The following is a 19207-nucleotide window of genomic DNA, read 5'->3' as shown; positions in this document are numbered from 1 at the left end:
ATAATTGAGTCCTTGTGCTGCTTACTTGCAATCACCTTTGATGACTTCCATCAACTGCGAGCTGACATCCAGTTTCAGAATTTGAATTTTTCGCGGCCATTTTTGTTCCCTATAAATTCAAATTAATTTATTACTGCCTGTCATTACAAATTAAATTTCTTAACTCACAAAAAAAAGTATTCAATTCAATCATAATAATTTTTCACATCCGTACTCTAAATATGTCTCGATAAATGAGACCCGAAGTTTCAAATCCAGTGACGGAATCACCCGATCTACAACGGCCGGTTTTAACCTTAAAAATTTATATTTTCTCCAGGTCTAGATTTAAACTGCTTCCGTCTAGCAGTTGAATTAACAACTAAAATAACTCGATTCAAAAATTCTTGACCTTTGAACATACTCTTAAATATTCATCGGATTCATAAATTCTGACAGAATAAAAGTTTAAAACTGAAACAAATTTAATCTCCATGTCCATGGGAAAAAAAGTATGCCGTTGAAAAAAATAAAAGTCATAGAACTTGCAGGACTTGCTCCTGCTCCTTTTTGTGGAATGATTCTTGCTGACTTTGGTGCTTCAGTCATTCGTGTAGACAAAGTAAATTTACTAATAATTATTGCAATAATAATAATTAAACTAATTAATTAATTATTTCAGACTGGAACATCTCAACTGGACGTTCTGGCAAACGGGAAAAAGTCAATAGCTCTTAATTTAAAAGAAAAAAAATCCCAAGGAATATTTAAAAAACTGTGCGACCAAAGTGATGTCATAATTGATCCATTTAGAAAAGGTATCAATCACTAAATAATTATCCAATTAATTATTAATTAATTAAAATTTTCCAGGCGTGATGGAAAAATTAAATCTAGGCCCTGATGATTTGATGAAGACAAATAAAAAATTAATATACGCAAGACTGACGGGGTTTGGGCAAGATGGTCCCTATGCTAAAATGGCTGGTCATGACATCAATTTTCTAGCTCTGTCAGGTGATTTTATTTATATTTATATTTTAATTATAAATAGTTTAATTTATTTTGATGACTTTTGCTAGGATTGCTGTCACTCTTTGGTAGATCTGATGACAAACCATTGCCGCCAGTAAATTTCGCTGCTGATTTTGCTGGTGGTGGATTGATTTGTGCTCTGGGAATTATTTTAGCTCTCTATGAACGAACGGAGAGCAAACTGGGACAAGTAATTGATGCATCGATGGTCGAAGGATCAGCTTACGTCGGCAGTTGGTTGTTTAGATCAAAGAATATTCCTGGACTATGGGGAAGACCTCGTGGAAAAAATATGTAAGGTCACGACTTAATTTGTCTTGATTGATTTATTAATTTTTTAATGCAGTCTAGATACTGGGACACATTTTTACGACACCTACGAGACCTCGGACGGTAAATATCTGGCGGTGGGAGCTCTAGAGCCTCATTTCTACGCGATCCTGCTGCAAAAGTTGGGTCTTAGTGACGAAGACCTTCCGCAGTTTGATAAATTCCAAGAAAATAAGAAAAGATTAACGGAAGTATTCAAATCCAAGACGCAGAAGGAGTGGACTGAAATATTTGACGGCACTGACGCGTGCGTTACTCCAGTTCTTTCGGTCCAGGAGGTCCATGAGCATCCGCACAACCAGCAGAGACAGAGTTTTGTTAGAGAAAACAAGACGATTCTTCCTAAACCTTCGCCGAGGTTATCTCGGACTCCGGGACAATCTTCTGCTGGTCTTCCTCATCCTCTTGCTGGTGAACACTCGCGAGAAATTTTACGCGAGTACGGATTCAATGACAATGACATTAATGAATTTATTCAGTCGGGAATTGTGCAGCAGGTTCACAGATCTAAGCTTTAATTGTTTTTTTTTTTACTATTTTATATATTTTTAATAAATTTTATATCTTTCTGTTAAATATAAAAATAAATATTTTTGTTAGAAATCTAAATAATGATTTTTGTCGCTCATTCAAATTTTCCCGCTTTAAAAATTGCGCGCGCATAATTTTTAAATAAAAATGAAGCTTAAGCCGAATCTCGTACAATGAAAATACGATCGAAGTACATAAAAAATACCTAAACCGTAGCACAGTGAATTGACATCTTCTGCTGGGGTTTAAATAACCAAAAAAATAATTTATCAAACTCCCATAATCAGGTAAATAAAAACATTTAAAATTTTAAATTAAATCTGACATACGCGTAATTTGAAATAAAAAATATTTTTTCCATCGAAAATTTCTTAACCTCGAAATAAACAAAAATATTTTTACAGATTTTATTAAAAACACTGAAATGGGTGTAAAAGTCCAGGAAGCGATGGAGGTTGAGGTGGCAGCAGAGATCGCTGGTGAGGAAACTGGTGACAAGAAGGACGTGAATCTCCAGACGATCCAAGATCTCCGCGAGCACACACGTCAAATAGAGAAGGCAGTGCAGAATAAAGAGCCGCGATTTATTGTCCGGGCACTTCGCGCTCTGCCCAATACCCGAAGGAAGCTGAACCCCGTGGTCCTGCGTGGAGTCATCGGAGGTTTTTACACCCGGTCGGCAGCCGAACGAGAGGCTTTGCTCGCCTGGGTCGAGGAGCCCATGGACACTGAAGGAACTCAGGCTGCAATCCAGCGGTTCAAGAGCTCGGCGTCTCCACTGCTTCCAGAAATCGACGCGTACATTCATCTCCTGGTTCTCGTACATCTTATTGACACAAAAAAATACCAGGAGGCCGTCCAGTGCTCCGAGGCCCTCGTCCAGAAAATAATTGCGCAGAATCGCAGGACGATTGACCTCATAGCCGCCAAGTGTTACTTCTACCACTCTCGCGCTTACGAACTAGTCGACCAGCTGGACAAAATCCGTGGATTCCTTCATCTGCGTCTAAGGACAGCGACTCTGCGTAATGACTTTGAAGGTCAAGCGGTTCTGATAAATTGTCTGCTACGTAATTACTTGCATTACAATTTATACGATCAAGCAGACAAGCTGGTGCTCAAGTCGACCTTCCCGGAGACTGCCAGCAACAACGAGTGGGCGAGATTTCTCTACTACTTGGGGCGCATAAAAGCAGCTAGACTTGAATACTCTGCAGCTCACAAGTACCTGGTGCAAGCGATGCGCAAAGCGCCCCAGTCAACTGCCATCGGATTTCGTCAGACCGTTCAAAAACTCGCGGTGACCGTCGAGTTACTACTTGGAGATATTCCCGAGAGACAGATCTTCAGAACTGCGCCGTTGAGACGCGCACTGGCTCCTTACTTCCAGCTCACTCAGGCAGTTCGTCTTGGAAACCTCCACCGATTCGGTGAAGTCCTAGAGAACTTCGGACCCCAGTTCCGTCTCGATCATACTTTCACTTTGATTCTCCGTCTGCGTCACAACGTCATCAAGACCGCGATCCGCTCGATCGGGTCTTCTTACTCCCGAATTTCTCCTGGAGACATCGCTCGCAAATTGGGACTTGACTCTGGAGTAGACGCGGAGTTTATCGTCGCCAAGGCGATACGCGATGGCGTTATCGAGGCCACGCTGGACCCAGAGAACGGGTACATGAGAAGCAAAGAGACCACCGACATCTACTGCACCAGAGAGCCTCTGCTGGCTTTCCATCAGCGCATCACGTTCTGCCTTGATCTGCACAACCAGAGTGTCAAGGCCATGAGATACCCGCCCAAGTCTTATGGGAAAGATCTCGAGTCTGCTGAAGAGCGCAGGGAAAGGGAGCAACAGGACTTGGAGCTTGCCAAGGAAATGGCTGAAGAAGACGATGATGGTTTTCCTTAAATAATAATAATAATAAACTTTTTTTTTTTTTATTAATCAATTAATTAATGAACTGAACTGCAAGTTTAATAATGTACTTTGTAACGTTTATCTTTTTGAATAATAATAATAATAATAAACAATTTAATTATTAATTATTATAATTATAATTTTTAATTTTTAAGCTTAAAATAAAAAAATTATAATTAAAAAATAAAATCATAAAAATTAAATATAATTCAGGTATTAAAAAAAAAAATAATTTATAAAAAAAATTAATTTTTATTAATTGTCATTAAGCCATTTCATTTATAATTAAGAGATCAAGTTCAAAATCATCAATAGAACTTCATTAGCGACATGTATATATATTTATATTCATTCTTATATATATATATATTTATAATTTTTTTTTTATTAAAATTTATTTATACATATTTAAATATGCGCTATACAATTATATAAATATAATTTATAAAAATATTAAAATAATTATAAGGAGAATCATGCACTTTTATCTGAACAGTATTTTTTAGACGGTGGCGACGACACTCGGGACGAATTGTTAGACGTTAAACTTTCCTCCAACCCCAAGCTGTCATCGACCTCTCCAGGTCTTCTTCTGAGTCCCAACTCGTAATCTAGCTCAAGATTCTCGGAGAGGTCACTTAAATTTAAACGGACCCGACCCGCAAGAACTTCACCTCCGGTGGCCTCAGCACCTGGCCCTTCTTTTGGCGGAGCATCTGATTGAGTGGCTCTGCGCTTCTGATTATTCTCAGTGGTGGGCAACCTCGCAGGACAGGTGAGCGGCATGTCAACATGAGCATCGACATGATTAACCGGCTGAGAAGCCGCCGGGTTTCTGTTCTGACTTCCCTGATGCCGTTCGTTGCGTTCCCGCTCCATTTTTTCGACGTCCGGGTGAGCTGAATATAACTGTTTCTTGATAACTGTCACCGTTTTGGTGGCATTGAAGGTCTTGTAGATGCCCACGAGCGTGTTCGAGAGCTCAAACATCTCGGACCTCAAACTGATGACAATGAATTGAGCGTTTTTCGTTCTGTCTTTTATGTAGTTTGCAATTATAGAGACGTTCTTGAAATCCAGCGCCGCATCAATCTCGTCCATGAAGTAGAGAGGACTAGGCTTGTAATGATGCAACGCAAACACCAACGCCAAGGAGCTGAGAGTCTTCTCGCCTCCACTCAAGTTGCTGATGTTCTTCCAAGACTTCTTCGGCGGGCGTACGCTAAAAACAATACCGTCGTTGTAGGGATCTAGTGAATCCGCGTACTCCAGCTCGGCAGCACCTCCAAGAGTTATCATCTGATACATTTCCTTGAGTTTGGTATTCAGTTCATCGAAACCTGCTCCGAATTCTTCGAGCCTCGTCCGCTTTGTTCTGTCGTAATTCTCGCGCATGGAATTTTTCAGCTCTGCAATCTCTTCGACTTCTTTTGAACGTTTGAGAAAGACTTCGTCTATTTTAATGAAGTCATGTATCACCTGCATGTTGGGCATCTCGGCAGGCAATCGCTCTTTGGCGGCTGCTAAATTAGCAGCCACTGTCTTGGCATCCAAATTCGCGAGCTCATCATCAGTCAGCTGGACCAACTCCTCTTGCTCCTGCTCCGGAATCTTGTTCAACTTGAGCCCATGTAACTTTGACTCGCAATCCTTAACCTTTGCCGTAAACTCAGCCAACTGTTTTCTGCTGGCAGCGAGCTTTTGATCAAGATCTATTTTAGCAGACTTCAATTTAGTTTCTTTAGCCTGTAGCTGCTTTATCTCGTTGGTAAGCTCGCCTAGAACTTGATCACGTTCAGCGAGAGCTTCCTCGCAAGCAGTTTGCTCTTCCTTCAACCGCTTGGCCTCCTGTTCCAATTCAGCTCTCTCCTGCTGGCCGTCAGTTATATTTTTGATGCATTCTTTTATCTCGGCTTCAAGAGTTTCAATCTTGCGACGCGTTTTCGCCGCGTTGTTTTCAGCCGCCTTGGTAGCAACTTTCAGCCGGGTGATTTCACTCTTTGCCTTATCGATTCCCTTCACAATCTCATTTATACTCTTCTGTTTCTTTATCTTGTCACCACCAATTTCATTTATTTTATCGTTTATTTTTTCTATTTTATCCTGAATTTTCTGCGAGCGCTCTTGTAAATTATCAAACTCGTCGCGGCGGTCATCGCGTACCTGAGTTAGCTCATCAACTCGTTGGGGATCGACAACTGACTCCTGGACTTTCTTCTCCTGCACTTTGAGCTGTTTCTTCAGCAGCGGCTCTTTTTCCGTCAGAGCTTTTACTTGATCGCCAAATGTGTCTCTATTAGTGATCATTTCCTGAAGACCGGCAGTCAACGTTCTGATCTGGTCTTCTAGCGGAGCCTGCTGTGCTCTCAATCTATTGCACTCGTTGTAGACATCATCTAGTTTCTTGGTAACTCGTTCAAGATCCGCGGTCGTAACCTCGGAAGTGCGCACGCGTTGGCCCATGCGCCCGGACAAAGGACGACTGCCTCCACCACTCATGGTACCGGTCAATTCTATTAATTCGCCTTTTAGTGTCACCACGCGGTACCGTTTCTGTCCATAAGCGATTCTGGTTGCCTGGTCCAGGTCGTCCGCCACCAGAGTGTCTCTCAGTGCGTAATAAAATGCCGGTCGCACTTGATCATCAGTAACGCGGATCAAATCAAACAGACGGGATACATTTTCAGGTGTATTTATTTTCTGATTGCAGTGTGGCACCCAGCGCTGCTGCTTCTCCAGAGGAATGAAAGTCGCACGTCCAATATTATTGTCACGCAAAAACTTAATGCATGTTTCTGCAGTAGCGACCGTGTCCACGATGACGTTGTCAAGTGGACCGCATGCTGTGGATATCGCGACGTCATACTTTGCGTCAATGGCACCCAGGTCACCAAGTCGGCCAAGTATCCCGGGTATTCTCCCAGAATTTTTTTCCTCCATCAACGCCCCCATCAGTTTAGTACGCGACTTGTTGCTGCTCATCGCCGAGCTCTGCTCGGTGTGCAGTGCCCTTAGCTCTCTTAATTTACTATTAAACTCAACCTCGCGGGCTTTCACAGCCTCCAGTTCATCCTTCGCCTGCTTGAGAGATTTCTCAGTCGCCGGGATCTTCTTTTCAAAAGATTGGAGCTGTTGTTTTAGCTGTTGGATCTTCTCCGAGACTGTACGCAATTCCTCCGTTATTTTACCGAGTGTTTCTCGCTCTTTTTTCTCCGTCGACAAATAAATCTCCAACTCAGACTCTGCAAGACCAAAAGCGGCGCGCGCTTTGTTGAGATCAGCAGTGTAACCAATTAGCTGGGCCTCGAATCCCTCGCGCTCTTTAATCAGCGGCTCGGTCTTCTTATGGATCTTCTCCGTCATCTCTTGGCACTCGCGATCCTCGCGTTCACGAATGACCTCTTGTTTCTCAATCAATTCTTCGCACTCTTCAATGTCTTTCGCATTTTTCTCAGGCACACGTTCCAGTTCTTCTAACTTGACTTGTTCTTTCTCGATCGCGACTTTGTTCTCCTTCCTCCGCTTGTTCTGCTCCACCAGTTGCACATGCAGAGTCTGGTCGCGATTGCTCAGCTCCTGGTACCGCGCATCTGCAGATTCTTTTTTCTGCTCCACACTCAGCCACTTCTTACTCTTTTCCTTATACTCCTGAGTCAACTCACCCAATTTTCCTTTAACTTCCCCCATGTCTTCCTTCAACTGATCGTACTCAGCTTCAATCTCGCGGTTGCTTTCTTCGCTCTCCCGCATCGCAATTTTAATTTCATAGCCCTTACATTGATAAAATTTATTTTTCAACTTGATAATTACATTTTCCCGCTCCAAATAATTAACGGCTTCCTGCATCGGAGTACGCAGAGAATTTCTTTCCTCTTCTACTAACCGCATGCGCCGCTCACGCTCAGTAAATCTTTCCGACAAATCTTCTAGTTTGTCCGTCAGCTTCTCCAGAGGAATTTTAAATCTATCAGTCCCGATTATGCTATCCAGGAACTCCAGCATCCCCGTTTCGTTCTCGTTGGCAGCCTTTGGCTTCATCAGTGCGATCTGCTCAACTTCTCCCTGCAGAATTAAGAACCTGCTGTGGTCCAAATCTATCCCCTCGTTCCGCAGCAAGCGTTCAATAACTTTAAATTGCACTTTACGTCCATCTAATTCATAATATGACGAATTATCTTTGAAACCTCTTCTTGAAATAACGAATTCGGTGTTGGGTACAATCTCGTAGCCATCGGGCCGGTCGATGATCTTGGAAAAATGAATAGATACCATGCAGTTATCAATACCTGGATGTTCAGGTGAGTTGTGGACCAGAACACCGACGCTTTTGGACCGGATCTTCGTCGCTCGATACCCGAAGACAAAAAGCATCGAATCAATGACGTTGCTCTTTCCGCTGCCATTTGGGCCTACGATTGCCGAAAAATTTTTATCAAATGGACCTAGTGTTACTTCACCTGCGTAACTCTTGAAGTTGATGTTCTTGATCTGGGTGATGATGATCCGCGGCCCATTTCCGCTGTTTTGGCTGAAACGATGAGGAGGTGGCGGGATGTAAATGTCATCGTCTATGCGAATTCCTGTTTCTTCATCAGAGTCTTGATCATCATCCTCGTTCTGAGATTCATCACCCAGATCTTCTCGATTTCTCTTTGACATTATTTTTATTTTTTCCTATAAAATATTTTTTTTTTTAATTAAATCATATTTTTAAATAAATAATTAATATTTTAAATGTTCAAATGATTTTTTTTTTCAAATAAAAATTCAGCTGAAAAAAAAAGACTCCAAAATTTTTTGTTTATAAATTTTAATGAAAATAAATAAAATGAAGAATTTATGATTAAAAATAAAATATCAATTGAGTTAATTAATTAATTAAATTGAATTTGTTAGATAGGGGTTATGTTATTGGCGCGTAAACCTGGCGTCCTTTTTTATAAATAAATTTAAGTAATTATTAAAATGACAGTAAAAAAAAAAAATTACTTACATAAATTATCCACTTTAATGCACTAAAAAAAAAATATCACAATATTCAGTGGCACTTTTAAAACTACTAAATAATTATTTTAAAATTGTTTACAAATTTCTATGCGAGCGGCGAAAAAAACTCTAAAAACCGTTGGCAATAAAATTTCAAATTTTACAACATGGCGGCCGAAGCTGGCGCGCTCTGCCGCAAAGTTTTAAAACCACAGAAATTTTCCCGCGCACGCGTCAATATTTGAATTTTTTAATTCTGCTCGATCATTTTAACTTTTTAATTGCATAAAGTAATTAAATTACACCCAAATTCATACAAATAATTAATTTTCATCGTAATTACATTTTAGTTTTTTTAAATTTAATAATTTTATTACAGGTAATGATTAAAGAAATTAATCAATTATCAATAATTAGCATAATCGGCCCAGTAATTCATATTTATTTGATTGTCCTGTCATTATCTTTACCCTCCATCAATTGCCTTTATTGTATGACAAGGTCATATATTTACACTGATAATTTATGCAAAATGTCCAGTCATAGTTATGCGGTTTTTTGTGCGTCATTAGCAAATCCTCCATTAAAAAAAAAAAATTAAATTCAAATTAAAAAAAAATTGAATAATTTATTTTAAAAAAATGTTTACACGACCAATGGCGCCAAAAGCGGGGAATTTAAAAAGCTTTAATATGAAACTGTACACAATGACGTCATTGGTTTGGTGTTGAAGCCTAAATCTGAATTATACCGAGAAAACAGTCAACAGTGTGAGTGTCAGTGCGGCATCTGCTGCTACGAACAGTTGTCACTTTCTGTTTTGCAACAAACAATTTAAGTAAAAAAATTTACTTAGTTAACTAATAATAGAAAATTATTTAAAACAAAGTCAGTAATTTTGTAATCAAAGGTATCGAATTTGAAAAAATCTAACTTTCGTTGATTTATAATTTTGAATGGTAAATTATTTTTAAAAATAATTCAACAGGAATGCGAAAAGCTATCAAGTTATGCATGGGTACATAAAATAATAATGTAAAGAAAGGAATCCATGGAGCGTGAGAGGGATGGGTCAGTTAATAATCTTTGTTTTGTGTAATACAAAAATAATTAACCATTGTTTAGTAGACAAGAGTATTGTTGGATGTTGCAGGTGAAAACCGCGATCTATAGCGCGTGCGTTCATGACACTTGGAGTAGGATTTTTTTTTAAATTTTAAAAACTGGTAAGCGATTTTTATTTATTTAAATTTAATTTGTAGATGATTGTAATTTTAATTGTCATGAGAATTATTTTCCTCAGTGACCTGACCCCAAGATGAACAAAACTCAGATAAGCGGGGAATAAAATGATCTGATGTAATTTATAGGCAGTATGAAAGCCAGTCTAATATTAATATTATAATTATTTATGATAAAGTTATTTGGATTTGAATGAAAAAATATGTGGCCGGTGGTGAGAAAAATTTGCCGTACGTGGCCTATAGTTTTATCAACTATTCTAGTAATCTTTATGGTACTTGTGTGGTCTCACAACAAACAGAAAAATAATGAATACGCTGATGATTATGTATCATTAAGGTAAGAGTATATAATTATTATTATCATTATTTACTTAGCGGTAAAAATACTGCTAGGCTTGAATTATTGTTTGAAGAGCTCTAACTTTTAAACTAATGACTTTATGAAATTTTTTAATGAGACCAAAGTTGAAGGAAATTAAATTTCTTACAATTTTTGTTTCTATAAAAAATATCGTAGAGTTGATTATTTAAAAGATACAACAATTTAAAGTCTTAAAAAAATTTTTAAGAAAAATAGATTATTGGAGTATTTAATAATGTGGAGGTAATTATTTAAATAAATAAAAGTCATAGGATATTTTTGAAAAGGAAATTAAATTTCACACAACTTCTGATTCTTTAAAAAATTTTGTACAGTCAATAGTTTGAAAGATACATCCATTTAAAGTTTTGAAAACATTTTTAAGAAAAATAGATTACTGGAGTAATTAAAAATATGGAGGTAATTATTTAAATAAATAAAAGTCATAGGATATTTTTGAAAAGGAAATTAAATTTCCCACAACTTTTGATTCTTTAAAAAATTTTGTACGATCAATAGTTTAAAAGATACATCTATTTAAAGTCTTGAAAAAATTTTTAAGAAAAATAGATTATTGGAGTATTTAATAATATGGAGGTAATTATTTAAATAAATAAAAGTCGTAGGATATTTTTGAAAAGGAAATTAAATTTCCCACAACTTTTGATTCTTTAAAAAATTTTGTACGATCAATAGTTTAAAAGATACATCCATTTAAAGTTTATTATTATTATTATTATTATTATTATTATTATTATTATTATTATTATTTGTTGGTGAGAAAAGTCAAGTATACACAGGACACGCAGTATTGCATGTACAGTTATACCATAATGACACTACGGAAATGTAATTATTATTATTATTATTTTTTTCAAATCATTGCTACTAAAAAAAATCACTACAAAGTAACTTATTGCCGTGAATTTAATGAATTTAGAGACAAGTAAATTATATCCTGTTACAAAATAACTGTATCATTTAGTTATTTATTTATTTATTAGATTAACAGACGACCAACGAGATTATATAGACAGAAAAGGAATCCACGTGGTAGTCGGTCATTACATCGGAGACTCGGTGGACCCGATGAAGACTCCGAATGTGACAAAAGAAATAGTTAACAAAAATATGTTCAACCCACGAGCCCACGACGGCAGGGACGGAGAGCCGGTGCTGATATCTTCAAAAGATTTTCCCGTGATGCAGCAGCTCTTTCAGATCAATAGGTTCAACTTGATGGCCAGCGATCGGATTCCGCTGAACAGAACGCTGCCGGATGTCAGGAAGAAGAAGTGTATTATCAGATATGCTAATTTGTATAATTTGCCCGAGACCTCGGTGATTATTGTCTTTCATAACGAGGCTTGGAGCACGCTGATGAGAACTGTTTACAGTGTTATCAACAGATCACCCAGGAGTTTGTTGAAGGAAATAATTCTTGTTGATGACAACAGCGATCGGGGTTCGTTGCCTATTTAATTACTGCCGCATTAATTATTTATTTATTAACTACTATGACTGGTTACTTTTTTTTCAGATTTTTTGAAAGAGTCTTTGGATGAGTATGTTAAGACTCTGGCAGTTCCAACTCGTGTTTTAAGAGCTGACACACGAGTTGGTTTAATAAACGCACGATTGATTGGTGCCAGAGAAGCTAAAGGTCAAGTTTTAACTTTTCTTGACGCCCACTGCGAATGTACGGTCGGTAGGTAAGATAGATAAGCTTAGAATTGTAGCAATTAGCGACAAAGTGAGTTCAAAGTCAGCAGTAATTCCTGTAGACTTGAAAATTTTAAATTGCGGTATGAATTTTTTAAATATTTTGCTCCAGCTCAATAGTTTTTTTTTTTTTTAAATAAATAAGAGATTTAAAATTTGAAATTTTACTCCAATTCCGATAAAAATAAAAAAAAATTTATTTCAGGATGGTTGGAGCCATTGTTGGAAGCTATCTCAAAAGATAAGACGAAGATAGTTGCGCCGGTTATTGATATTATTAATGACGATACATTTGCATACACGAGGTATATTGAATATATAAAGTATATATTTTAATTGATTAATTAAATTAATATTTTATTGTTTTAGATCATTTGAATTACATTGGGGCGCCTTTAATTGGGACCTCCATTTTCGTTGGCTGACACTGAGCGGCCCTTTGATGAAACAGCGACGCGAAAATATCGTCGAGCCTTTCAAAACTCCCGCGATGGCTGGAGGACTTTTCTCAATGGACCGCGAGTACTTTTTCGAGCTCGGAAGCTACGACGAGCAGATGAAAATCTGGGGAGGAGAAAATCTCGAGCTGTCATTCCGAGTTTGGCAGTGCGGTGGAAGCGTCGAGATCGCGCCTTGCTCTCACGTCGGACACCTCTTCAGAAAGTCGTCTCCCTACACCTTCCCCGGTGGAGTCGGAGAGATTCTTTACGGTAATTTAGCGCGAGTTGCTCTGGTTTGGATGGACGACTGGGCGGAATTTTACTTCAAGTTCAACCCCGAAGCCGCAAGACTGCGGGACAAGCAGCAAATTCGCGAGCGACTTGCGCTCAGAGATAAATTAAAGTGCCGGGGTTTCGAGTGGTACCTGGACAATGTCTGGCCAGATCACTTCTTTCCGAAAAATGATAGATTTTTTGGTAAAATTGTTCATTCAAAGACGGGCCACTGTCTAATGAAACCAGTTTCCAAAGGCATGTACGCACAACCTGCTGGCTACGCAATTTATGAACCCTGTCTCAGTCCTCCTAATCTCAGTCAAATGTTTGTTATCACCAAAGATGGAATTGTCATGACTGACGAAAGTGTTTGTCTAGACGCTCCAGAACGTGACACCAAACACGAGAAACCGAAAGTTAAAATTATGGCTTGCAATGGACTCACCAGACAGAAATGGAATTATGATGAACAAGTAAATTTTTTTCAATAATTATTATGATACTGAAGTTAGCAGACGTATAATAATTTTTGGATTTTCTTTTAGACGATAGAAGATAAAAAAAAAAAATTTTTTTAAATTGCACCGGTAGTTTTTTAAATTTTCTACATGTGCATATTTTTTTTTTTTTTTTACAATTGATTTATTTAAATACGAAAATTCAAAAATTTTTAAATGTCTGCTAACTTCAGGATCATTAATTATTTATAATTAAATTTATTCACCAAGCTCGCGGTGATCCCAAACCAAAGAAATAATTTTTAAATTAAAAATTTTTTACAGAAAAAGGCATTAGTACACATGGGTTCCGAAATGTGTTTGCACGCCGATCCAGAGAGTGAAGAGGGTCCGGTCATCGCGGCCTGTAACGGAAATATTGAGCAGCACTGGGAATTACAATCAGTGCCTTGGAAATGAACAAACAAATTTTTTACCGTCAGTTTAAAAGAAAAATACTCAAAATAAAACGAAATAAGCTATAAACGGTATTTTATTTACTAGTTTAAATAATAAATTAACTATCCGAGCGATTGATGTAAATAATAAATAAATTTTTTAAACATTTTTACAAATGAATTTCTGTATACTTGATTATTTTTCATTACTGTTAAAATTTATTATTGATGAATCATATTTTCCAAGTAATATTACCCGTTCAAAATATTACCTCATAATTATTCTCAGAAACTTAATTTTATGTACTCGTTTGCTTCTTTCGTCTAATTATTCTTTAGTTTAATGATAACAAAAACATTGGAATTAATTATCAATATCACACTTGAATGATTAGAACCTCGAAAAAATTACCTAAGTCAGTTACCGACACCTTGAAGACTCTAGTCTATTAATATGGAGAAAATAAAGAACTGATTCAGTGGAACCTAAAACGGCAGAACTTGTTTTTATGTTAGGACTCGTCTGAGCATTAAGATCGCAAAGGTAAAAAACATTGATGATATATAATAATACTGAGAGTAACGATAATGAGGATGATGATGACAATTACGATTTGATGATTCATCCAAAATACGGAGCTAGACTAGTATACTTGAGATCCCTTACATCATTTATGTATAATTTATGCAAGCCAGAGTCATCCTTTTATTATTCCTATTATTTCGATACCTATTTGGTTAAACATTATTATTTTTTCGTAATTTCCATTCATTAAAGAAATTCTGTTATCTTTATGAGCATTTATTTCTTAACTATAAAATTAAAAAAATAATGGAAAGTGGCCCTCTGAGAGGTCGACCCAGCAGCAAATTTTTTTTTCAGGGATCAATTGACTTGAAATTAATTCTAGTTCATCCGTGGGCACGGAAATTAGTAAAATCAATTCAATTCATGGTCAAAAAAAATTTTTAGGAAGCCCCAGATCCACTACAGCATCTCACAGCAGCTCACAACACAAAAGTGGCCCTCTGAGGGGTCGACTCAGCATCAAATTTTTTTTTCGGGGATCAATCGACTTGAAATCAATTCTTAATCATCCGAGAGCACGGAAATAAGTGAAATAAATTCAATTTGCGGTGAAAAAAATTTTTTAGGAAGCCCCAGATCCACTACAGCAGCTCACAACATAAAAGTGGCCCTCTGAGGGGTCGACCCAACAGCAAATTTTTTTTTCGGGGATCTATTTGCCTTAAATCGTTTTTATATTATTTTTGAACATCGGGTGAAAACAATAACTTCCCGAATTTTTCGTAAATCGTTGATTTTCTTAGCGGGAAGTTAAAAAAATCAATTTCATGAAGTAGATCTTTTTTTGCTCACTCTAATGAAGAAATGTATCAGTATCTTCACTTGTGAGTATTCAAAGCGTGATCACAACAAGCAACTAAATAATTTAATGAAAAAAAAAAAAAGTTGGAAAGTTTTTAAATGCACACTTCAATCAATAAGTATACCATTTTATCAAGTTATAAATAATCGTTTAATTTTCTAAATATGATAAATAATTTTTGAATTCAAAAAATTAAAAACTCACATTTTGCTGCTTTTCGATGACTTCATTGGACATACTCAAAATGTAGTTGACACAATTAAATAACCACTAACACTAAATTACCCCGATATAAATTATTAACACAAACTCAACACTGACATCACTCACGAAATGAAAATTTACTCACTCATGAACCACGATTTTATATTAAAGAAAAAAAAATGAACACAAGTGTATTTTAAAAAATGATACAGAAGTTAGCCGACGTCTTATAATTTTTGGCTTTATTTAAAAACGCTAAATTTAAAAAAATGTACATACGAAGCAATTTTTTCTATAGCATTTTTAATTTCCTACATGTGTATATTTATATTTCTAAAGAAATCCGAAAATTATTAATTGTCTGCTAACTTCAGGATGATTTTAAAAAATGGCGGCAAAAAATAACTTTAACAAAATAAAGAAAAGTTTTCACATCACTTGATAAAAAACACTTTCCACTGACACAAAAATAATCACTGATAAGTCATTTATACTTTTTCATATAAACAATAATTAATGAACTTTATTTTCACTGATTCTAAATTAATAAAACGAATGACAACGAACACCGATAGCTCAACAATGGAAACATCGATACGATTTATTTAAATGAATTGTTTTACTACTTATATTTCACACACTGATTGAATTATTATCACGAAATGTTCAATGGCCGTCAAATAATATTCAAAGTCACTTGTTTAAATAAATATAATTGCAAAAATAAATTATTTATTTATTAAATCACGAGCTAGACGAGGCCGGCGTCATTACGATGGCGGCAGCCTGGAGTTGGAGCCACAAACACTTGCGCAGTTGCAGGAGCGTTTGCAACGAGCTGCGCAGTTGTGATAAAATTGAGACGCGCGTGCGCAGAAGCCTTCAGGCTCAGTTTGTCTCCCGTCTGATGCTCTCTCATTGTCGTTGTCATTTTATTCAGTTAAAATAATTCTTTTAATTATTGCGAGACTCGATTTTAAGTATAATGTTACTTTTAAATAATTTTTTATTGAATGATGAACATTTTGTGATTTTAATTTATGTGTGTCCGTGAATGTAAGTTATTAAAAAAATTAAATTCAGTGCCGGCTTAGTGCTTGGGGTTCTCGGGTTATCTAGCGCCATGTTTGGCGTCGGAATTTTAAAACGGGAATAAAAATAATTAAATGTGTCTTCTTTTATTGTAAATAATATAATTAAGTGATTGTGATTATTTGGTGATTAATTAGTGGTGATAATTGAATTGTTTTTGTGAGTGTTTGTGTTTAATTTATTTATTTCTTCATGGTAATGTACGAGCACCGGCAGCGGAAAATGAAAATGGCGGGAAGGGTGAGTATATTTAAAAAAAAATTATTGATTAAAATTTTTATTTTCTGATTATAATTATGGATCAAAATTCTAACAACAATAATATTTTATTTAAATTTCATTTGATATAAATATTTCATTTATTTATTGGCATAATTAAATAAAAAATTCTCCCGCGTAATTTTAAAGAGGGCGCTCTATTCAAAATGGCGAGATTTTTAAATCTGACACGTTTGTTTATTTTTTTATTTAAAGATAATTAATTTATGCGAAAATATGAATCAATCGAAATAATAAAATATAAATAATTATTAATGTTTGAGTACAAGGATTAATACTAATGGTTTATAAAAAAATATGTGGAAAAATTTGCGACAGTTATTATTTATTTAATTACCGAATATTAACAAAATTAATCATTTTTGAGCACGTAGATTACTCGATGATCCAATGCCCTTTAAAATACTTACCAACATTACATACTTATTTTTCATATTCTGAGATATATATTTTTATACAAATAAAAATATATGTAGCTCTCCAAAATTTACAATATCGTCATGTCAGTACTCATTTGACAGAGCTTTTAATTTTCTGTTAGAAAAAGAATTTCTTGAAATTTTTATAGTTTAAATACTAATTTATACATATATATCTTTTTATAAATAATTAAAAAATAATAACTTTTCAACATAAAGTTTTATAGGAAATCAAAAGTCCTTCAAAACGAGTACCAACATGACATACTTATTTTTCATATTCTAAAAGATATACATATATATTATTTAATGCAATTAAATAATTTGAGGTGTGCAATTATTTGCCAATTTCTTTCGCTGGGTCGTTCAGTCGTGTCGCCATTCCAAAAGTATATTTATCGAAAATATATTTATTTACATTATTAATGTACATATATCAAAATACTCATGAAATTCATAAATATGTCTGTTTTTTACTCGGCTGTAATTCATGGTACACTTAATTACATAAATTTAAATTCAAATAGGAATGCGAACGTATTAGAGGTTGGATAATTACAACAAGTATAAGATTGATTCAAATTTCCTCAGGTTAATGAGCAAAATATAAAATGTAAATAGGAAATAAATTTTAATTATTAATTTGTATGTAAGAACATCTCGAGTAAATGAAGATTTAGGTGGATTGCTGCGTCTCGAGCGGCACAGTTTTGCAGTTTATTTAAACTGGGTCAAAGTCACGTTCACCGTAATGAGAGTTTAAGAAATCATTGAGCATCATTAGCTACGTCCACCCTGTTTTTTATTATTACTAATTCATTAAACTTTCTTCTGCAATTATAATAATATTTATTCAGCAATTTAATTATTTTGATATTTTAATTTATCACAAGAGCGAGCGAGAGCTGGAGCTAAAGCAGCAACTGGAAAATATTGTACGAGTGTTTTTATAAATATTTTAGCAAAATATGATGGTCAAAAAAATAATAAGACAGTGCATGAAAACCGATTTGTCTACGAAGTCACGTATCTTCAATGTCTGAGCAGAGTCCAGCTGTTCCGGTTCTCACACACCTATGACCCGAGTAATCTTGTTCCCACGTTAATTGTCCGCCCATCTCTAGAATTCGGTGCAGTCTTTGAGGAAAAAAAAATGTGGATAGGAGTAGATCGCAGTGGACATAATTTTATTTTTGGTAAATAAAACTCGAGTCGGTTGGTATGTTGATGATTTATCAGCACAGAGGCTGGGCTGAATAAAGAAACAAAGAGAAAAAGACGTGGAGATTGATGGTCAGAGCTGGAGAAAGCAGATTGATGCACTGGAGGTTTTTCTTTCACGTCCGTCCCTTTTTTGTTTCTCTTGATGTGCCGAGCTTTATAAGTCGTTTTGCAATCTTGTTTTATTACAATGTTACAGTGGTATCATTAAATTTTTAAATTTCAATGAAATTTCACTAAAAAAAAATTCATTTTTTATTTGGGCTTGAAATTATGACTGAAATATTAAAGATACCAGAAAAATATCTCCGTAGATTTTCGAAGAAAATTCAATTTCCAACAACTTTTGTCTGATTAATAAATTCTCTAAAATCGATGGTTCAAAAGTTACAAGATTTTTAAGCCTCAAGCCGATTTTTGAATTTTTTAATCTAATCATTCCCAAAAATTTAAAATTCAGTTTCCAACAATTTTTGTCTGATTAATAAATTCTCTAAAATCGATGGTTCAAAAGTTACAAGACTTTTAAATGTCAAGCCGATTTTTGAATTTTTCAATCTAATCATTTCCAAAAATTTAAAATCGCTATAACTTTTGAACTATCGATCTCACAAGATTTTTTAAAGACACAAAAACTCTAGGAAATTAAATTTTCTTTCCATAGTATCATTTTTTTTTCACTTACCTCCACTGACTACCGGGATACAAATAATTATTATAATGGAAATGAATAAACAAGACAATTTATCTTCAAGTAAATAATTTCTTATTTTTTACTATACTTTCAATGTTACATATTAACATATATACAGTCACCGTACGTGACTAAAAAATACTTATTTATTATATAGAACATTTTATATAAAATATATAATTTTAAAAAT

The 19207-nt window shown here is 35.4% G+C and overlaps 4 protein-coding genes across 5 annotated transcripts; 3 read left to right on the top strand and 1 right to left on the bottom strand.

The window, feature by feature from the left end:
• Window positions 1–304: 304 nt before the first annotated feature.
• LOC130668448 (alpha-methylacyl-CoA racemase) lies at window positions 305–1921 on the top strand. The gene is made up of 5 exons (XM_057470746.1): window positions 305–601; window positions 662–797; window positions 853–996; window positions 1062–1308; window positions 1361–1921. The coding sequence occupies exons 1-5, from the start codon at window positions 494–496 to the stop codon at window positions 1860–1862; spliced, it is 1137 nt and encodes a 378-aa protein (XP_057326729.1). The 5' UTR covers window positions 305–493; the 3' UTR covers window positions 1863–1921.
• Window positions 1922–2027: 106 nt separating this feature from the next.
• Window positions 2028–3903, top strand: LOC130667654 (probable 26S proteasome non-ATPase regulatory subunit 3). The gene is made up of 2 exons (XM_057469405.1): window positions 2028–2162; window positions 2280–3903. Exon 2 carries the CDS (start codon window positions 2300–2302, stop codon window positions 3782–3784), a length of 1485 nt encoding a protein of 494 aa, XP_057325388.1. The 5' UTR covers window positions 2028–2162; window positions 2280–2299; the 3' UTR covers window positions 3785–3903.
• A 156-nt stretch (window positions 3904–4059) lies between these two features.
• On the bottom strand, window positions 4060–8916 carry LOC130667652 (structural maintenance of chromosomes protein 4-like). The gene is made up of 2 exons (XM_057469404.1): window positions 8787–8916; window positions 4060–8467 (listed from the first exon to the last, which is right to left on the bottom strand). The coding sequence occupies exon 2, from the start codon at window positions 8450–8452 to the stop codon at window positions 4268–4270; it is 4185 nt and encodes a 1394-aa protein (XP_057325387.1). The 5' UTR covers window positions 8453–8467; window positions 8787–8916; the 3' UTR covers window positions 4060–4267.
• A 600-nt stretch (window positions 8917–9516) lies between these two features.
• On the top strand, window positions 9517–13888 carry LOC130668247 (polypeptide N-acetylgalactosaminyltransferase 1-like). Of its 2 annotated transcripts, XM_057470434.1 has the most exons (9): window positions 9517–9689; window positions 9768–9850; window positions 9933–10005; window positions 10083–10360; window positions 11389–11849; window positions 11925–12092; window positions 12312–12411; window positions 12476–13295; window positions 13605–13888. In XM_057470434.1, the coding sequence occupies exons 4-9, from the start codon at window positions 10224–10226 to the stop codon at window positions 13737–13739; spliced, it is 1821 nt and encodes a 606-aa protein (XP_057326417.1). In that variant the 5' UTR covers window positions 9517–9689; window positions 9768–9850; window positions 9933–10005; window positions 10083–10223; the 3' UTR covers window positions 13740–13888. The 2 variants fall into 2 exon arrangements, with proteins under 2 accessions (XP_057326417.1, XP_057326418.1); XM_057470435.1 differs by having other exon boundaries at window positions 9517–9850.
• Window positions 13889–19207: the final 5319 nt, after the last annotated feature.

Source organism: Microplitis mediator, chromosome 5 (genome assembly GCF_029852145.1).
Source record: "Microplitis mediator isolate UGA2020A chromosome 5, iyMicMedi2.1, whole genome shotgun sequence".
Taxonomy (NCBI): Eukaryota; Metazoa; Arthropoda; class Insecta; order Hymenoptera; family Braconidae; genus Microplitis; species Microplitis mediator.
This window is presented reverse-complemented; position numbering and strand designations above follow the sequence as displayed.